Source organism: Protopterus annectens, chromosome 3.part0 (genome assembly GCF_019279795.1).
Source record: "Protopterus annectens isolate FY-2018-M chromosome 3.part0, PAN1.0, whole genome shotgun sequence".
Classification (NCBI taxonomy): Eukaryota; Metazoa; Chordata; order Ceratodontiformes; family Protopteridae; genus Protopterus; species Protopterus annectens.
In genome coordinates this window covers 1,549,186,549-1,549,208,479 of record NC_056731.1, presented here as the reverse complement: position 1 = coordinate 1,549,208,479, position 21,931 = coordinate 1,549,186,549, and the positions used below count along the sequence as shown (strand labels likewise).

Genomic DNA, 21,931 nt, shown 5'->3' with positions numbered 1-21,931 from the left:
TATTCCTAATGCTGAAACTTAGAAATAAAAACCCAAGTCCATATTTGCCTTACTCACATGCACTCTAGTTACAACATATCTAGCTTTCTAAAAAGTGCTTTTGACAAATTTCCAAAATATTTGACTGTGTCAATGAACTGTTGATGCAACAGAGTGAAGTGAACCTGTTCTCCCTTAGACGTTTGCATTACCAACATGCACATCTCATTTATTTACATGCTTCTTTTATAACATTGTGGTAATGAATCTAAAAATGTCTCTCTCAACCAGTGAATTTCATTTGATTTGTTGAAACATAGCCTTATCTTTATTTATTTGCTTTTATAAATCATTAAACAATGTTGCTTCATAAAGGGTTAAGAGTTTATAGGGGTAAATGAATGGGTGAGGATTTCTGTCATATTTTATTACTTTTATTATTTTTCTGAAAAAATGTGTAGTGTAGTGTTTCAGCTGATTGTTCGAGCACTTTGGGCATGCATAGTGAGCACAAGTCTATGTATTTGTCTATTGCTTTTGTTGACCAGAGTAGGTTAACTGGGCTATGGTAGCCCCTTTTCAGTGGAGGCCTGGGGAAAAAGCTCCAGTTACGAAATAGACTGATTCATGCAATAGAGAAAAATATAAAGTTTACTGTTAAAATATGGACATAAAATAACCAAAAACAACTATTAGAAACTACAGTAAGTAAAATGTAGTCATTACATATCAATACATGGCATAGATGGCAAACACACTGAGGTTTACAATAAATTACAATTTTACATTCATGGGTTGGAAAATAAGAGAGATGAGGTGAGGGAGATATCAGCAGGAAGCAAAGAAGAGGTGATAAGAGTAGAAAGCAGAGACTAGGTAAGGAAATGTGAGCAGCATGTATATTTGTTAGGTGATATACAGCAAAGTAAAGTTGTAATGCATCTGAGGTAGTTGTAAAAGGTAATAAGTATGAGTTGGAATTTTGCTGGAGGGAAAACGTTTGTCAGGGGTAAGTGAAGTCAGTAGAAGTGGCAGTAGGACAGATGTATACATGACAGTGAGAATTCTATACTTTAAATTTGTTTTATTGCGGTATATAGGGGTAATGTAAGTCCCACAGTAATCTAGCCTTGGGGTGTGCAAGAGAACATACAAGTATTTTAAAGTGTTGTTTTAGCAAGTATTTTGAATTGATAATGATTTGTTTGTTGTCTGATAGCTGTAGAGACATAATTCCAAATTTTGTAAACCTAATTTGAAGCACAAAGACAGACCAGCACCATTGTTTAATATGTGTTTGTGAAGCATAGTGATTGTGCAAGAGTGTAAGGGTCTACTAAGGCTTGGAGTCCAGGACAGTTTTGAAGTTTTTAGATTATATTATGAACAGTTGCTAAATGGATGAAAGAGAGAGACAGTGTGGACATTCTAGCTAGCCTAACTCTTTTAAGTTATTTTAAGGCTAGGCAGTGGTGGGATTTAGCAGACTGATTAGTGGCAAATGTTTCTATCTTGTTATAGCATCGTTCACTTTTTGCTAGTGGAGATTGTTGAAGGTTGGAGTAGATAGATACAGCATATAGCAGTGAATTAAGACACTCAGCAGCTATTTTTTGACATTGCTAGCTAAAAGTGTTTCCTGTGATATAGGAGACCAATTTTTCCGTATGTTTTCTTGACAGTTTGTTGTACTTGACTATCAGACTTTAGACGGCTATACATAATGGCAGCAAATAACTTTGTGTGGGGCACAAGCTAGATAGGAGTGATGTTCAATGAAGTGATGGAAAAGTTATTTTTGTATAGGAGGCATATTTTAGTGAGAAAAATTTCTTAGCATTTAACAGGAGGTGAGAATTGTTGAGACAGGTTTCTATACAAGAAAAAGCTTTTTGTGTATTTTCCTGTTCGGAGAGGGACTTAGCTGTGGTCATGTAGCATCATCGGCAGAGTGAATGACATTTGTGTCATCAGTAGGAGTCTAAAGATCATTAATAAAAATGTTAAAGAGTATGAGGCCCAAGACTGAGGCTTGTGGAGTTCCGACTGAGATAGGGTGTGATAGTGATTGTTCTGTTTGCTTTTTTATTTACTGCTTGTAGCCTATTAGAAAGGTAGATATGCACTTTCTATTCAAAGTATTCACATGGAACCATTGAAGATAGTTATGCAGGCCTGAGTACTGACAGAAGTGAAAGGGTTCTTGTTGCCATAGCCTTATATATCCTCCACTAATTTTATTTATACTTTTGTTAATAAGTTATAAACCAAGTGTGAGGACTGATATTTGTAGACTTTTTTCAGCCATGATCAGTGGTGCAACGTTATGCAGAAACACAGTGTGTATAGGCCATTTAGAGTTTCATTACCATGGCACTTATAATAACTAATAATCAAATTCCCCCAATTAACCTGCAAACTAGTGAACATAAAGGCATCTTGGACAACCTACCTCTATATCTTCAATGTCTCGTTTTAGAGATCTGTTTATTAAATTACTTTTGGATCTTCTCTAACCATCTCTAACCTCTTTAGTTGAGACAGATCATAAATAAAGGGGATAATGTAATACTCTACATGTAGTTTAATTGTTGTCTGTTGTAGTGTAGCTGCTATTTAATACTGGGGCTGTCGCCTATAGCTGAATGCATCTTAATGAGGAGTTAAATTTTCAGTATCTCTCAGTAGCTGAAATGAATTTTACCCTCAAAGCCCTGTGTGCACATGTACTGCTTTCCATCTCATTTCAAGTATAACTATAGGAACACAGAAACATACCAGATAAGCAATCACTGGCGCCATATATACCTTTAAGCCAACCCTTTACATAAAATGAATAGTACTCTCCTTCCCAGTTAATCAGGAGTGTACATGATATCCATATTTTTATGAACCTGCATGTTTAGTTACTATTGCACATACGCTGGCATTTCTTTAACTGCTTGGTGTTTGGAAGCATTTCATAATAGCAGTAAAGTAATGCAGGTAGTTTGTCATAGTGAATTAACAAGCATTCTCAGGGAACATCCATATGTTGTTGGGTATTAACCTTACCAAAATATTTACAATGGCTTAGTTATCATTTAAACAAGTAACACATTTAACAACAGTATCATAGGAAAATTATAGTACTTGAATGTTTAATAGCAAACTTACAAAATAAGAGAAAATCCTGTAAACTAAGACAATTTTCAGATGCGTTGTTAGGATGAAAAGACAGAGAAAATTAATCAAGCCTGGTCCTAGCAACACAAGGCATATGTATTTTTACTCCAATGGAAGCCCAGTACATATGTGCAGAGCACTGTTTTTAGTTCATCAAGTTATTACCATAACAGTTAAATGATTTGTTATATAATTTGTCGGTGTCAGAGGAACAGGTCAGTGTTAGTGGTGCAACAGGTAACACACTCACCTTTAGTGCAGAAGGCTGTGGTTTCTATATCCACACTAGGAAGATCAATTGCTGACACTGTAGTGCAACATGGAGGGGGCAGTGCTGCACTCCTGTGTGTGCCGCCCTTGGGATGAGACATTAAACCAAGGTCCTATGTGCTTGAGTGGCTGGTAGCTTAGGTTGATGTAAAAGATCCCATTGCACCATTTGAAAAGCTTTCTGATGCCCTGACCAAATTTCCCCAATTTGTATAAATACCAGTTTGGGTTTCCCCCCAAAAGAGGCTACTAGCCTAGTGGGACAAATCTGGTCAACAAGAATAAATAAATTACATTTGGATTGCTATCTGTATTGGAAGTAATGTGCTGCTATGTTGGTTTGCCTATCCAAATCATCATTCTAGGGAGTAGTATACTTTAGGTAGGACTCAACTAATACTTGCTGTGATAACAGTACACAGCACATATTTCTGTGTGCAACATGTCAGCTTCTGTCTGATAACATACCCAAAGCATTTTATTTGATTACCACACACACACACACACACACACACACACACACACACACACACACACACACACACACACACACACACACACACACACACACAGGAATCACCAGACATAATATAGTTTCCAGCCTTAATGAGTGCAGTTTGTATTAATATGTAATTATCACAAGCTGAACCTGAAACATCTGGCTCTATAAATATACAGAGATTTACACTTGTGCCATTTTTAACTTTTTGATGTTGTACAGGGGAAGTAGTCTATAAATATTGAATATTACCTGCTGAAAATGCCATAAAAGCATCTGGTTTCACAAATTCTTCATTGGCATTGAGAAAGTTATGTGGGTTGAATTCGTGAGGGAACTTCCACTGAGATTCATCCCGGTGCACAGAGTTCAGATCTAAAAGCACCTTGGTGCCCTGTGGAAAGAGAAAATAAATGAATAACAATTATTGTAAAATGAAAGTCATATGAAAACAACTACGATGAGGACAAATCTTAGTCAAAGCTACAGAAACGATGAGGACAAATCTTAGGAGCAAGCATATGGGAAGAGACATGACTTATTATGCCCAGAGATTTTATTTTCATAGTTTGATAGCTTTATACTAGGCTAATGACCACCAAGGTTTCCCTACCCATTTTGCCCCCGAGTTCCTTGGACACCTGTATGGTGGGGTATGTTAAACATATGTTAGATGAGGATTACTTTACTTACTGTGAACCTCTATCTATCAGAAACATGGGGGGGCAGACTAGCAGTGAACTCGCAATTACCCATCTAATGATCAAAGCTTCATTTGAATAGGGTCAGGGTTGTTTCATATAGATGGGGAACTTATTCTATATATATAGCATAGAGATCCTTTGAGACACATATCAGTCTCTATGGCATGTTTTATTTATGTCACAGGTAAAGTTTAGGTCTTTGAATCTAATATTTCTGGTGCTATTTGTTTTCTGGATGTGCAAGAGATCCATCATGGTCCCAGATACCTAACTATTTGGGTCAACAGTGGTGTAATTAGCTGGGTTGGACAAGTCCCCAAAGAGCACTATAATGCATTTCATCTCAGTGAGTTTTAAACCATGGCTTTGGCACCAGTCATTTGTTTGTATTAGATACTCTTGTAAGACAATGGTGTCATGGGAGGAATCTATGATAGATTGTCATCTGCAAACTTGATGAGCCAGTGGCCTTTGACATTAGCCGTGACTTTTGAGAAGATTATGCCAAAAAGGAGCAGACCCAACAAGGAGCCCTGGAATACTCTGCAGATGACCAGTCTCCTGATGGAGGTAGTGTCACTGAAACTGACTTATTGGGTCCTATCTGTAAGCCAGCCAGCAATCCAGAGAGTTATGTAAGGAATTATGCCTACTTCTGGGAGTTTGTCAACAGTTCTTAAGTGGGTCATAGTATAAAATGCCTTGGCCAGGTGATAGTAGAATGTATGCACCATTTTCTCCTCACCCATAGCCTTAGTGACCCTCTCAAAGACGTCTTCCAGGTTGAGTAGACAAAACTTTCCCTTAACAAAGCCAAACTGGGATAGTTCCATTGTCTGTAGGCTGCCAACATCTTACTGATCATTTTCATGGTAATTTGTTCCATGGCTTTGTATATTAGACTTGGAAGACTAATAGGTCTGTAGTTTTCAGGTTCAGTTGATAGTCTACCCTTATGAAGAGGAATGATGATTCAGCTCTCGATTCACCTGGCATATAATCTGTTTTCAGTCTATAGTTGAAGAGTGCCTCAAGTCATCCTGCTAAGTCATGTTTTAGGCTATTTTGGAATCAACCAGAGATATTGTCAGGACCCACTGACATAGTGTTTTTGGCCTTAGTGAGCACCACCAGGACCTGTTCCCGGTTGATAGCTGGGGGATATGCAAGAAGGGATTTCACAGGGGTAATTGGAAGGCATGAGGGTGAACTTAAAGCTAAAATTGTCAGACAGTAGATTCACTATGTCACTCTGGTCAGTGAAGTACATGCTACCAAAACAGTCTTTACCTTTCCTTAGCCAAAACAGGGACATTCACAGTCAAGCCACTATTGATATATTCACATCTAAATCATATAATCAGAGTTAAATGAATAGGTCAGGTCATGTTCAAATAAATACATCACAAGCATCATAAAAACAGAACTCAAACCTAGAGCTATATTAATAATAAAATATAGAAAGTGCAATTATGTTATTAATGCAAGCTTCTTAGATAAGCAAAATTATATAAACAACTGAATTTAAGGTTAAAAAAATAATAAAATTGCCCAAAAAACTTTAAAAAAGCCCTAGCAAAAATAGAAACAAAACAGTTAGTACCATGGTTCATCAAACTGTACAAAACCAAAGCAACATTAACATGGAACACTTTATATTACAAATTATACGACTGGTCATTAATATTCCAAAATAAGTATGCTGATTGGTCAGGCCAAGCAGCATGCCCTTGGTAAATCCTAGCATATACCAATGGAAAAAGATCCAGTCGCCTGGACTTTTTTCCATTGCTATATACTGTAACTTTTTTTTTTACAAAAATAAAAAACAAAAATCTGTAATCCGGATTCCGGACATACCAGACAAACAGGATGGAAAAAACACTAGGAAAATCAGGTATGTTAGTCAAACCTAAAGACACATACTTGATTTTCCTTGTATTTCCTCCATTCTGTTTCTCTCCTACCCCTAAACTGTCCGAAATGTTTTTCTTTTATTAAAAGAAAAAAAAAAAAAGAAAACAAAAAATGGAGCAATGGAGACCTCATTTTCTCCATTGCTTCCTTGCCAAAGCACTGATGTATTGGGTATGCATGGGAACACAAGTCCCATACAGATGCACAGTACATCAGAAAAGGCAACAGGATATCTACCAGCCACAGAAGGATAGCATGGCACTGTTATACAAAGACATTATTAAAGAAAAATATTTTTTTTTAAAAAAATAATGTCATACCAATAACCAAATCTATAGTGCGTAGTGTGGTATATTGAGATTTACCCATGGCTGGCTGTATTCAATCACTCGGGCTTCATCCTCATGATTAAACCACACCAACTGTGGGTAAATCTTAATATACCACACCAACGTCATTGGTTATTGCTTAAATATGCCACATTGATTATGTTAATCTTCGAAAGATTAAGGAAAATTATATAGCCCTTCTGCTTTCTTGGTTAGGAGTGTTTATCACCTCTGTGAAACTACAGACAACAAATGTGTTCGGCATCAAATGAGGTAACATGTACTTAGTATATGAAATCATGTGACTGAAATGTACAAATGACTGAAACAGATAGTATAACATCCTGTGTTCAGCTCTTCAGCTATTACAAAAAAAGTTTCAAAAAGTAGTGCTGGCAATAAATCCTTTAATTAATCAGTAAAAATGATAACCCCGTTGTTATAATAATTGCAGTAGTAGCCAGGAAACTGCCAGATACAAGGAAAATGACTGAAGTGACAAATAATTTCACTGCACCAGCATAAAATCTATTTATTTATTTATGTATCTATTTATTTATCCTTTGTTGACCAGGTTAGTTCAGCTAGACTAGTAGTCTCTTTTCAGGGGTGACCTGATGTGGTATTTTTAGTATTGAGTATTGATAAATGCAACTGAAATAGTGGCCACAATCATATAACCAAATATATTGACTATTACATATCTTAAAAAAAAGCAATAAAAGACTTTCTGTGTGGAGTGCAAATAATAATGCTCTAAATTTAAAATAATAAAATTGTTCAAAAATCCATAAAAATCACTTACAATTATGCCGCTCCCAGTACTTGGAAGGATATTGCCTCTCACACATCTTTTTACATAAATGTGCTATCTACATGGCCATACAGCTGTAGAGATATGGGAACCACTGCAATATGCAGCAAGTCAAATTACACCCCCTGTTTAACATGCTAAAAGTATACAACAGCTTAAATCACACAAATAAAAAATGCACTCACAAAACACAACACCTCAATAATATCCTGATATTGAAAACAAATTGCAAGACTGACAATAACAACCGCAGTGAACAGAGCAGACTATGGAAAATGGATCTCAATATTCCAGTTTCTTTTAGTTTCCAATTTTGATTAAAATAGATCTAATACAACTAGGCTCCAGAAAATGATGATAGCATAAAACATTGCAATATATACAGGAGTCTGACCATTCAGAAAGCACAAACATTTGAATACTACATGTTAAGTACTACTAAAGTTGCAAGTCCATGTGCCTTTTACTAGTTGCAATAATATCCCAAAAACAAATATGATCTCTGCTGGCAGGCAACCATTGCCTCTTGTATGTACTGTAGGGTGCTTCTAGTTGATTTTCTTGGAATGTTTCACTGAATGTCAGATGATCAAAAGTATCTGACTAAAACTCTCCACTGGCTGAAACCCATTTACTGGAAACACATCTTACTGGAAGTATTTAAAAAATGCTAAGCATCACCGAATATAACTTAGAAAATTACAAAATGTTGATTTCAGGGAGCAAGACACCTGTATTCTCAACATGGGGGTCTTGACTACGCAACCATATAATTACTAACATTGTTGTGTCAGTAGCTCAATGGGTAGCACACTTGCCTTTAGTGCTAGAAGGTCAGAAGACTATGGGTTCTGTTTTCCCACCCAATGCACTTGGATTAATTTTCCAGTACTGAAACTGCAGTACAGCATAAGGGGAGTGTTGCATTTCTGAGTGTGTCATTTGTCAGGTGATACAATGATCTGAGTACCCTCTTGTTCTAAGGTGGTGGTGGTAGCACAGTTGGATGTAAAAGACCCCAAAGCACTTATGAAAAAAAAAATAGAGAAGGGAAGTTCCTTGGTGTTCTGGTTAAATTTCCTCTAGTCAGTATGAATAATACCTTGGATCTCCCCTGAAAAGAAGTTACTGCCTAGACGGACTAACCAATGTACATAAATAAATAAATACAATTATTATTCCAACTTCAAGGTGTATGAAATTTTAAATAAGTGCATTGAATTGTTTCCACTTCTTCCACCCAGCTCTTACTTTAAATAATTCACACCTTGAAGATAAACTATTAATTAAGTTAGTGTATAGGCTGAACCCCAGACAGTGGGACTGCGGGCATTGCTTTCCTGTTGTAACTTTGATTTCAGGTTTTAGCCATATATTCTGTAGCACTTTATGCTTCTTTAATGTTTTCAGCAAGATGATTTTCTGGCAAATATATGTCAGTCTTTTGTGCATTTCTGTTAAATGCATTCAACTATTTAGGTTTCATGAAAATGTGCTTCAGGAAAATGAACTAGATATTTCTAAAGTCGTGTCACATAAGTATTCCACATATTTTGTTACATGTTAGGATACACTGCTTCCTATATACACTGTCTGTAATACAAATCTATGTCTTACCTGACTGGTAACTATTATATCATTAGAAGAAATTTACATGATCTGTATATGCCTTATACTTATAAGGTTGCCAAAGGCCATCCTGATCAAAAACTAACCCGCTTGCTCTATTCTTACCAAATTTTTATCTCTTCCACCTATACTGTAACATTAGACCATACATCACTTATAAAAGCAAAATGACCAGGAAGCACGAGACTCAAAGAACACTTTAATTCAATAAATAACGGTTAAGCACTTTCGTTTAACACAGACATCTTTAGAACCATGAATGAATGAAACCAACACACATTATGTCGGCAAATAAAAAACCCATCTGTGACACACCTACATGTATTAATGAACCACCATACTTCATTTATTTATTTATTTTTATTTATTTATATTTGTTGACCGGGAGTGTCCGACTGGACGTAGGTCATTTTTCAGCGGAGGCCCGGGGAGAAAAGCTCCACAGTTAAAACAAACAGACAGTAGTTACATTGGATTACATAGTGATTAACAATTTACATAGCAATTACTTACAACATATTTACAGATGAAGAACATAGTACATCAGTAGACAACTAGAATCTTTATCTGTAAGTACATAACAGACATTAACAAATGTTACAATAAGAAGTTTCTGCTGCATAATAAGTATTAGGCTTATGAGCATCTGAGCTTGCTATAATCAAGGTAGTTAGTGGAGTGGAAAGAAAGGTAGTGGTTGGATGGGGTGGGTGATATTAAGAGTGGGAGTTGCAAGGGCATAGCCAGCATGTTTTTAGGTGCGCTTTTAAAGTTTTGAAGTGGGTGCATGATGGTATGGTGGTAATTGTGGGTGGGAGGGAGTTCCATAATTTGGCTATGGCGCAAGAGAATAGTGCTTCACCAGCAGAGTTATTGGCTTTAGTGATCTGCAAGTGATTTTTGTTGCTAGATCTTAGTGGTCTGGTGGTGCAATAGGATTGGAGTAGATTCTGGAGGGATGGGACATTTAGTGGATGGTTTACTAGTTTGTGGGCGAGTGAGAGTTGATACCATTAAAGAAGGTGAGAGAGTTCAAGCCAGCCCAGTTCAGCAAGTGAGAGACAGTGGTGACTACGGTAGGATGCCCCTGTGGCAAATTTGGAAATTTTGTTGTAGTAGGTCTCTAGCTTGTTTAGATCGCATTGCCTTAGGTTGGTATATATTGGAGAGGCATAAAGTAGGGTGGAGATAAGGTGGGAATTTGCTACTGAAATCTTTGCTCCTTTGGTGAGAAGTTGTTTATTTCTGTATAACGCTCCTAGTTTTTTGTGGACTTTATGGTCATGGATATGTGAATGTCAAATTTTAGTTTATTGTCTATTTCCACTCCTAGCAATTTGGTGTGTTCAGTTGGGTATATAGTGGTGTTGTCTTTTGCTGTGATGTTAAAGTGAGAGTTGTTTTGAGTATGTTTGGTGGCTTGGAAGATGAGTAGTTTTATATTTATAATGATAGTGCCTATAATGTGACTGCAAACCTTCCCTAATTTACAGCTAGACTGCCTCTACTGTCATCCTAAACTCTGTTTTGTCTGCAAAGATGTATCTATACAGAGCCTTACTTTGCATACAGGTTTCCTACCTGAAGTATTAGCATGGACCCTGCATGATCCATAACTGGGCTGCCTGTACTCAATTCCATTACTAACCTCTTCATAATCTATTTTATTATTTGTTTGTTTTGTTTACTTTTAACACAGTAAGTGAAATGGTTCAAGGATCTTTACAGTCATCACTCAAGAGTCTCATACCTCAAACAAGTACATTCATTGTATAAAACTTTAGCTAGACAGTATGTACTCAGTTACACTGCAGATTTTGGTATCACAGTTACAGCTAAGAGTAGTTGTAATACATTATAATACAGACATGATGAAAGTACTATACAGTCTGACATCAAAAAAACTATAGATCTTGTTAGGTTTCCCTGCAGAAACCTGAACTTTCTACCAAACTAAAGAAACACATGAAGAAATTCATGTAAGATAAAAAAAGACCAAAGGTCATATGGGAGAAACTAAAATTATCAACCCAGCATTGCAGGCTATTAGTCCGAGACCTAGAGCTATACTGAGATGTGTTAGCTGAGTTGATTCTTGCTAAAATTCAAACTTCAACACACACACACACACACACACACACACACACACACACACACACACACACACACACACACACACACACACACTAGTGTGGAGAAATATGCTCAGCCACTTTGTGCAGCCCTCCCCATCACTGGAAACTGAGGAGAACATAGTTAAACTATTGGTGGCAGCTAGTAGGAAGCAAGAGAAAAGAATAACATCCCAGGTGTTGGCCACTTAGAATATTATGGCTTATTGCAGCAGTTAAACACAATGACCTGGTTCTCAAAGGGAAATATGAGAAAATCAGGTTTGATTACATTAGTCAAAAGTATCGGGGAATATCAACTCCCAGTCAGGACCTTGAGTTCTATGTTGTATAAAGCCTTAGGTTTCAGTAAATATCCAGCAATGTTTAGTGTCAAAGCTGTCAGGGACAGATTATTGGACAAAAAACAGAAGAAAAATCATAGATCCACAAAATGGCCCAACAGAAGACAATAACAAAATTGAAAAGATTGTAGTATTCAGGTTGAATTACCTTCAGAAATACTTGTATACACTGATGTGGCTTTGAAAGTTGTGCCAAGTATTGACAGGAGGTGTTGGAGGTGTGTGTCTGAGGATATAGCTGAATGAGCACATATTTTTATACATGTCCTAAATTGAAAGGCTTTCAAGAGGGCATAACTGCCCTTACCAGGGAGGCTCTAAGACTGAGGATTGAGAATCCTCCTCAGCTCTTTCAGATAGGTTGGAGAGAATAATCACTTTAAACCCACCCCAACATCAGTTTCTGGCATTAATCATGTTACTGTCAATCAAATTCACTACCTGAAACTGGAAAAAGCAGCTGGAATGAAACATTAGATAACTTTGGAGCTATTAAATGAGCTTACTAGGGAATAGTGCAAACGGGAAGGGCGCTATCCAGATTAAAAACTTTATGAAATGGAAACCATGGGAGATGTACTCAAGAAATTTAGAATCTAATCATTGAAAACAGATACCTATAGGGGAAAGAAGATGAGGTTATGCATGGAAAAATTAATTGAGACATACATCCGATTCCTTGTAAAACTACTTAACAGAAGAAATATTTTAAATTCATTATGCCCATTAGCTGTATTATGAAATCCCATTGTCACCCATGTACAGTACATTAGCCAGGTAAGACATTATAAACCAGCAGTCCCCAAATATTGTTATGCTTGCCAACTTGTATATACTTCCTATCTTCTTACTTAGGGAAACTATTTTGCTATTCTGTTTATTTTCTAATTTTTTAAACGTTGAACACTGACAATTCTCTTACACTACTATATTATTAATTTTAGTCAGTCCAGTTATCAATTGGTTTTGTAAGAAAATATATAAAAAAATGATATATATTAAATAAAAACAATACTATTAATGGGAAATTTATGTAAACTGTAGCTCTGCAGTGGACTAGATGGCTATTACTCACAAAAACAACAGTTTGAAATGCTTATTACATATTTTAGGGCCACTCAACAGGATACATTAAAGTGTACAACACATGATGTAATTTATGTTAAAAGTATGCTAAGAAAATTTCTGTTAAAAAAATACAAATTTCCTAGCATATCAACATGGTATATATTCATAATATAAACTAGTGATATGTTTTTATCGTGTTAATCTAATTTAAATACCATGTGACACTTTTCCATTCGAGATAAGCAACAATTTTTTCTCTAGATCAAATGTTGCCCAAATTATGATACTGAGAACTCTACCTATAATGCAACAGAGACCCTATCTCTATAACTACTCTGTGCATACTGCTGTCTAAGCTCCTATGTAGTCTATTTATTTATTTATCCTTTATTGGCAGGGTTAGTCCCACTAGACAAGTAGCTTCTTTTCAAGGGACGCCTGAGGTAGTCTTTATACAAATAGGGGAAATTTGGTCAGGGTAATGAGGAACTTTCCCTGTGACAGGAATGCACATGCCTCCTGTTCCTGGTACAGTGGTGGCTTGCAGAAGTGTGAGTGTGAGTATGGTGGAGAGCACAGTAGTGGAAAGAAAATGAAAACAGATTGCAGAGTGTTCAGAGGATATTTTTCAGAAGAAACTGCTTGAAAAATACTGTAAATGGTGACAAAAAATGATAAGGAGGAGATTCAGATTACAACCCTCCATTCAGGATGTTTTTAGGATGGAATACTACAGTTAGTGCTGGAAGAGGAAGAACCAGAGAGGGGAGGCATTAAGTGTTGTGGAATGACAGTGTGGATAAAATTTGGAAAGAAGATGAAACAGAAGAGGAGATTATGGAAGAAACTGAGTCAGAAGGGAGAAAAGAGAAAGGAAAAAGAAGGACATATGTGAGTACAGTGGTGGAAAATGGTGGTATGGAAGAAAACAAAAAGAAAAGTGAGAGAAGAAAATACATGGTAAAGATACAAGGAAAAAAAACAAGTGTTAAATAGACATGACTTACGGGACAATTTTTACAGATGTAAGAGCATTTATTGTTTTGGGTACAGAATTTTGGGGACATAATTTTTGAAACTGGGGTAGGAATGGCAATGTTTTTAGGAATAGTATAAAGTGAAATAATATTTTTTTCAGTTTTTAATTTATATAAAGAAAGAATACTTTGAGAACTTTCTAAAATCAAAATGTGAAACTGTGAATGACTTGAAAAAAAAGATGAAAAGTAATAGTGAACTGAAAGGTGGGACTGTGTCATCCGTTTAAAAACTGAAAATGAAAAGTTAAAGCATATACCAAGTGTTATAAATTTTGAAGTGTATAGAGGTGTTTTGAGATACTGAGGGCAAAGGAAGACATGCTTTTTGTGCGTCTGAAACATATTTAATTTAGCAGTGTAGAAAAGGCATTATATGCTCTATGAAGAAAAAGGTCATATTGCAAAAATGTGTGTTGGAACAGGTTTGAAATGTGGGAAGAGGGTCATTTTGAATGGGTTGAAAGCAATATTTGAATGAGGAAATTAAAAAAGTATGCGGGAGAAAGATGTTAAAACAGAAAAAATATAACTGAAGGCATGGCAGGAGTTGGAAATGAGGTAATGGGTGATGGTGAAGAAGGTGAGGAAAAGCAAGATGTAGAAAAAAATAGGAAATAGACAAAAATTGTTTGCATATAAAGAAGATAGCACATAGAATTTAGAAAGTGATGAAAATGATTAAGAAAAATAGAGAAAAGTGAAAAAAAAGAAATTCTGTAGGAAACATAGTAAAAGGAAAAGAATGTATGTGAGAAAAAAATTAAAGGATCATATAAATATAATACCTGTAAATGTAAACAGTATAATCAGTTATGTAAAAAGGCTAATGTATAAGATTAGTGTGCAGAAAAAAATCAGATATATGTTTAAATGATGTAAAAATTTTGAAAAAGGAGAAAGTAAAACAATACAATGTTTATAGGGAGAAACATTTTGTGGAATTTAGGTGAGAAAAGATGTTTGGGATTAATAATGATTAAAAATTATCAAATGATAATATTAAATCATGTTGTGAAAGAAGGAAGAGTATCTGTAGTGGATATAAGGATGAAAGAAAAAAGCAATAAGAAATATAATGGTATATACATATACAGATAAAAACAGAGAAGAGTTATTTGAAATGTTGAAAATGCATTTTGCTGTCACTATGGATATTGCGATGTTAGGAGATTTTAGCTGTAATATAAAAAACAAAAAGGAAGAATTACAAGAGACAATAAAATTGAAAAGTGGTAATGACAGAACAAATGTAATAGGTAAAGAAAGGGATTTTATGTACATAGAAAATAATGTGATGATAGGGATAGATATTATGATGTATTCAGAAACTATGAAAGAAATAGAAGGGGAAATAAAAGTGGATTTTCTTATCATGAAGGTATATGGGCAGTGATTGATAGGTATGGAAGAGTAATGTGAATAGGAAAATGTTTGAAAAGGTTAAATTGGAGTACATATAAAAAGCTGTTTGAAGACGAAACAAAGATTATATGGGAAGAATATGAAACAATAGAATTTTTATATGAAAATGGACTAACTGGTGGTCATAATACAAATAAAAATAAAAAGAATATGTAAGGATAGAGAAAGAAGAAAAGAAAATAATAGAAGAAATGTTGAAAATGTATGAATGAAGAAAGATATGCAGAGAGAAAAGGGTGAACTATACAGAGAGAATAAAAAAGATGGAGAATATATTAAGATAAGATTTATTGGTGAAAGGCAAAAAATGGAATAATGCATTATTTAAATAGAAACATTTAAAAAGCAGAATATGATAATGGAAATTGTAAAATTGATAAAAATAAGAATAGAGTAAAAATGTTAGTCAGAAAAGGAAGTAACAAGATATTAGAGAGAAAACTATAAGGAAAATATAATGTACAGAAAAGAAAATAGAACAGAAAATCTAAATAGGAGGAAAATGAAATGTTAAGAAAAAGAAAAGCTGTAAAGAAGCATTAAGAAAAGTTAATGAAAACTCTGTATTGGGACCAGATAGTTTAGACTACAAATGATATAAAAATATGACAGTAGAACAAAATAAAGTATTAATTGATCTATTTAATTAACAGATGGATGATGGATTAATGAAAGAGGACATTTCTGAAGGGGTTATTATAATGATACAGAATAAAGGGATAAAGAGGTATTAGATAATAAGAGAACTATAATGTTAATGAATAATGATTATATTGTTTATAAAAATAATGCATATAAGAATGTAAACGTATGTGAAAGGTTTCAGAAAGAAGGTATATGGTATAAATAATAAGCAGGTAGAAACAGTGTTAATGATTATTAAGGGGGTAGTGCATAATATTACACAGGAAAATATGTAGTAAGAATAATAGGATAAATTGTAAAGAAGTCATGTGATAGTGTAGATAGGAATTAGTTATGGAGTATCATGGAAGAACATAAAATAGAAAAATATCAGATTATTTAAAACTGGATATGAAATAATTCTACAGGAGTAATCATTAATGGATGCAATATAGGAAATTCTATATACTAATATGCGTTAGACAGGGATGTCTGATAAATAGTAAATTATTTGTTTTGGTTATGAGTGCAGAATAGGAGACGTAAAAATGGTATGGAAACAGCAGCATATATATTTTGCAGATACATATTAATACCACTAATTATGAATTATGCAGATAATGTAGTGAATATTATTCATTTTTATTGGATAATAAAATTATTCAGTAAGTGGAAGAATTGTTAGGTTATGTAGGATTAAAGTTAAGGGACAGAAAGTTGGAATTGTATTTAATGAAATAAAAGTTGAGATTTTAGGGTCAGATGTGGAAATTATAAAAAGATGAAAGAGCAATGGAGGATATTAGAAGAAATAAAACTGTAATAATATTTTGGAAAAGCTTTATGTTCATTTTTAAATAAGAAAGTGCATTTAATAAATTTGCTTATATTAGAAAAACTGAGTTATTTCATTTGTGTAATAATTTTTCCAACAGAGTTGGACAAAGAATTTTTAAAATTTGTTTGTGTCTTTCGGCTTTTCCCAGTTAGGGGTCGCCACAGCGGAACTCTGGTCTGCTAATGATTGGCAGTAGATTTTTACATATTGGCTTGCCGGGCCTAACGCACAACCTTCAATGAAGGAATGCCCATTCACGCATGTCGCTACACAGAAGACGCTCTAACTAAGAATCGAACGGGCAACGTCTAACTGTGAGGCGACAATGCTACAGCAGCACCACCACCGCAGTAGTGCACAAAGAATTTTTAAAATAATATTTTATATTTTATGGAGATCAAGGGTGACCCCAATAAAAAAAAGACTTATTGATAATAAAGAGGAAGAATGAGGGTTTAATTAAAAAAATCCAGTTATATATTTGGTTTCATTATTATTATTGATATTTAAGTGCAAGAAAAGCAGAGAATGAGAGAACGGTTATAAAATTTGTAAATAAAAAGTATACGACTTTTTTTCAAAGAAATTGAGCAAAAAAAAGAATAAAGGATGTAGAACATAGGGAGATTAATGAATGAGGGAAAAGAAATAAGGAAAGGAAATCCATGTAAGTAATATTGAAAAAAAGGAAGCTAGGGCTTGAAAAAATTATGTTGGAATTTTCTTACATTAATCCATTAGAAGATTTGACTAAAAGATAAAAAAGCTATAAATGAGAAAAGGAACATTTTATAAGATAGGATAAAGGTATGAATTTCATGTGGAGACAGACGATAAAAAAGTTAGCAGTTACAGGATAAATGAAGTATAAAATCATACAACAATGTAAATGCATTAAGTGTGACAAAATAGAAACAATGGAGTATGTGTTTTTGAGCGTGAAAGGCTTAAGAAATGTTGGGGAATGATGAGAAAATAGAAATATTTTGAGGAGTTAAGAAAAACAAATATGGAAATGCACTTTATGGGTATTTTGGAGATTACTGTAGTGAAGCTGTAGCTACAAAAGATAAAATGTATATGGCAAAAAATTATCAATCATGGCAAGCATGAACAAAAGAAATATTACTTAATAAAAATGGGATATGAAGGAAAAGATGGAATAATAAGAGTGCAGCTGTGGAATAAAGTGTGGGGGATTAAACATATATGCATAGCCAAGAAAGAATGTATGTAAAAAATAATAGAAAGAAAATTATGTATTGAATGTTAAGATTATATGACTGCATATAAAAATAAGTTAGTGTTTTTAACTGGTTTTAATAAACTGTCCCTGGGCTATGATATAGGATGATAGACTCAGGAGTGCAGCACTCTCCTTATGCTACATTGCAGTGTCAGCTATCAATCTACTCAATCTGGGAATAAAACCCATTGACATCTGCACCAAAGGTGAGTTTGATACCTGTTGCGCCACTGACTCCGATAGGTCTAGACCTTGCCTTTTTACTTATTTTGTTTTTTTGTTGATTTGATTGATAGCTTATATAAGTTCATAGCTTCATAGGCAAGACTAGACTAGCTGTCCTTGTGGGCCATTTTAAGCCTAGCCAATTTTCCTCAAAGGTGGGATTCAATCCCTATACTATGTATCTGTGAGGAAAACACCTTTGTTTATATTTTGCAATCTGGATAAATTAATTGATCTTGGGACCATTTTCAGCTATGCTCTGGACCGAAATAGCAAAGACAAAAACAACTAAGAAATTTCCTTAGAAATACAAAGGGAGAAGAAAAAACACAATATTATAATTTTCACCAAGATTCATTGTACATACCCAATGTATGGCTCTGATTAAGTAAAACATAAAACAATATTAGAATATTAGAAATTAAATATGGAAATTAAAATATTATTATTATTATTGCATACTATAAAAACAGTATGCAAACATATTGAGCAGCTCACATCACTGTTAGATGTTACTACAGTATAATGGACTAGGAATCAGCAAGTGATTTTCCTTGTCTGTACAAAGGAAAAAGGGGGATAATTATATTTGCATCATTTGTGTTCTCCTAAGGTAGTTTCAAAACAATCTAAGCCTACAAATTTTGGAATGGAGCTACCAGTACTACCTACAAACTAGAATTCCATTGTGTTAGCCTATGGCCCTGTAGCACTTGCATTCACTTTTGTTGATAGGATGATCTCTATTTTCTTAAAAGTCAATAACTGGCCTATATTACTAATATTGTCTAAGAGATTGCTGTAATCACTTCATTCATCATCATCAACCCCCCACCTTTTCCCATTTTCTACATAGGGTTTGGTTGTTGTGTCAGCTGTCACCATCTCTGTTTATTTAATGACAGTCTTCTAACATTTGCAGCAATAATATCAGACTGTCACAAGTCTTCTCTCATCCTCTATCCATCTCTTTACTGGATGCCCTCATTGCCTCTTGGCTTCTTCCTGTCTGACCCCAATCTTCTACACCAGTTTGTCTTCTGCTTTCCTGCACATGTATGAACTACAATGATCTGTTCCTTTATATTTTTCCTGTAGTTGGAGCTGCTTGTCTTTCTGCTCTTCATTTCATTGTCTGTCCCACAGCATGCATCCTGCCACCTATTTTGGGCAATTCATCTCTATCACTCTAGTTTCCTCAACTGCTCTGCCTTTACTGTCTGTGTTTCTGTATCCATGCAGTAGTACTAGTTGAATCACAATATTGTACACCTTACTTTTCAGCTTGTTTGGCATTCTTCTATCACACACTATCCCTGTGCCAGTTGACTGCAGCCTCTCTGATTTGTTTCATCCCATGTGTCCCCAGTTTTGCATTCTAGTCCCCCATTATTTGCTGAACTTCCTGATCAGAGTCTGAATGCAATGTCTTATGATCTTCAAACAGCAGCTTTGATGATTTTTCCCCTCCAGCCTGTTTGCAAATGTAGTTTGTGTCTTTCGGCTTTTCCCGGTTAGGGGTCACCACAGTGGAACGCCGGTCCACTAATGACTGGCAGTAGATTTTTACATGCTGAGTTGCCAGCTCTGACGCACAACCTTCAACGAAGGTATGCCCATTCACACATGTCTCCACACAGAAGATGCTTTAGCTGAGAATCGAACAGGACAACGTCATACTGTGAGGCGACAACGCTACCACAGCACCATGTTTACAAATGTAGTATTGTGAACAGTGGTGGACTCAGAGCTGAATCCTGATGCACACCTACTCCCACTGGGAACCCCTCTGTGTCTGTACACTGTTCTTATCTGTGTCATTGGGACCTTGTGCATAGCCTGTACCAATTCTACCAATTTTTTTTTTGGAATTCAGACCATAGCAAGACTTCCAAAATCAGCTTTCTTGGGACCCTGTCATATACTTTCTCCAGATCTAGGAATGAATAAACAGCTGACCTATTTTTGAGAAAGCTCTTTCTCAGATTCTGTATGTCAATGGAGGCCTATAGTATAGTATTAATTTTCTAAACTGCACCCTGCTGAGGAGTTGTGAGCAGTAGTGATTGTTTAATATTTTGTAGATGTGTATTCTACAGTAAAGTAGTTCTAGCTGTAAGAGCTGGCGTATTTGCTTGTGCTGAGAGTAGCACAGTGATGCTCATACTTGTTAACCAGGTTTAGGTTATTGAAGCTGTGGACATTGCACTGCAGGGAATTCACAACAGCAGTATTTCTCTGCAACAAAATGTCACCTTAGCCATGTGTCTCCAGCCAAATGTACCACAAGGAAATGTCTTGCTGGAGGTACAGGCTCATAACCCAAAGACTGCCCATGCTCTGGAATAGACTTCCCATACATGTCAGGCAGAGCACCTCACTGGCCCTCTTAAAGAGAAATCTTGATGAACAGATGGGAAATGGAAAGTTCACCCTGGGGATCACTCCAGTGGCTCTACTTGATAGAGGCACTGGGAACTATCATTGGGTGGCACAGTGCCAGAGCACTTCTATGGGCTAGGTGTGTAAAGGCTCTAGGGCCATTAGCCTCGTACATACCTATGAATCTATGCACCTAGGTGCCTGAACCTGTATCAAAAACAGCAAATTCTGGTCCTCTCTGTTATACCTTTAAATTATTGCATGCATAAAATGTTGCCACCCTCCCAAAGTTTGTGCTCCCCACACCTGTACTACTTTAACTTTGAGATTGATGTAGCTTGAAATAGTTTAAATACTCCAAGATACCCCAAATCTGGACTTGTATATATTCCCCACATTTGTGCTATCAGTTCCACTGTGCCTAGAAATTTCAATGGCACACATTTATAAAATTTGGTATACTTAAGTACTAGGTTAGCTGCTCTTGTGAGCCTTTTTATGCCTAGACAATGTTCCTTCAGGGTGAGAATCAAACCTTAAAACTTGTGTCTGTGAGTTAAAAACTTCAACATTATGCTAACCCCTTCCCTAAATAAGTACTAGGCTTGTTGTTCTTGTAGGCTATTTTAAGCCTAACTAGTTTCCCTCAAAGATAAGGCTCAAACCCTGCACCTTATGTCTGTAATGTAAACACCATAACCATTACATCAATCATTTTGCCCCCTCATTTTTTTATTTTTTATTTTTACCATGTATTCCTTCACAAGACCGCTTTAGACCAGCCTATCCATATAAACCACGGTCAACTAAAAAAAGTTCTATTTCTTGACTTGATCACTTCCCTCTCCACACAACCTGAATGAAATGTTTTCTCCTGTCATCAGGCTCATAACTTTTAAATACAACTTGTACTCCTTTTTGAGAAAATCTTGTATTTTGCATGCCCAAATATCTGCTGTCTTGTTTCTTCCTGTCTTGCAGACCCCTCAGCCAAAGAGATTTGACGGTCTAAAAGAACTGTTCATTATATGGTAATCAACTAATAGCCTTCTGTGCATTAACCACCATGTAAAAGCATATAACAACTTGTCTTTATTTTTGGTATTTGTTCTTTTACCAATGGCTAGTTGAATATCTGTTAACTTCTTTAGCTATGTTTGAAACTTCAAAGGCAGGGTACAACAGTGTGTCAACTGTTGGTAATTGAAGCCACATTCACAGAACATGGAGGTATAGCACATCTTCTGGTTGACAAATTCAGATTGAACACCATATCATTCCCAGCCATCCCTAGAACCCCTCCA

At 35.4% G+C, this 21,931-nt stretch overlaps 1 protein-coding gene across 1 annotated transcript in view; it reads right to left on the bottom strand.

The window, feature by feature from the left end:
• LOC122796845 (cytochrome P450 2F2-like) overlaps positions 1-21,931 on the bottom strand; it is a 313,872-nt gene that overhangs the window by 33,973 nt on the left and 257,968 nt on the right. Inside the window, exon 8 of the mRNA XM_044065588.1 lies at positions 4,166-4,307. Coding sequence (XP_043921523.1) covers positions 4,166-4,307 — 142 coding nt within the window. The remainder of the gene's footprint in view (positions 1-4,165; positions 4,308-21,931) is intronic.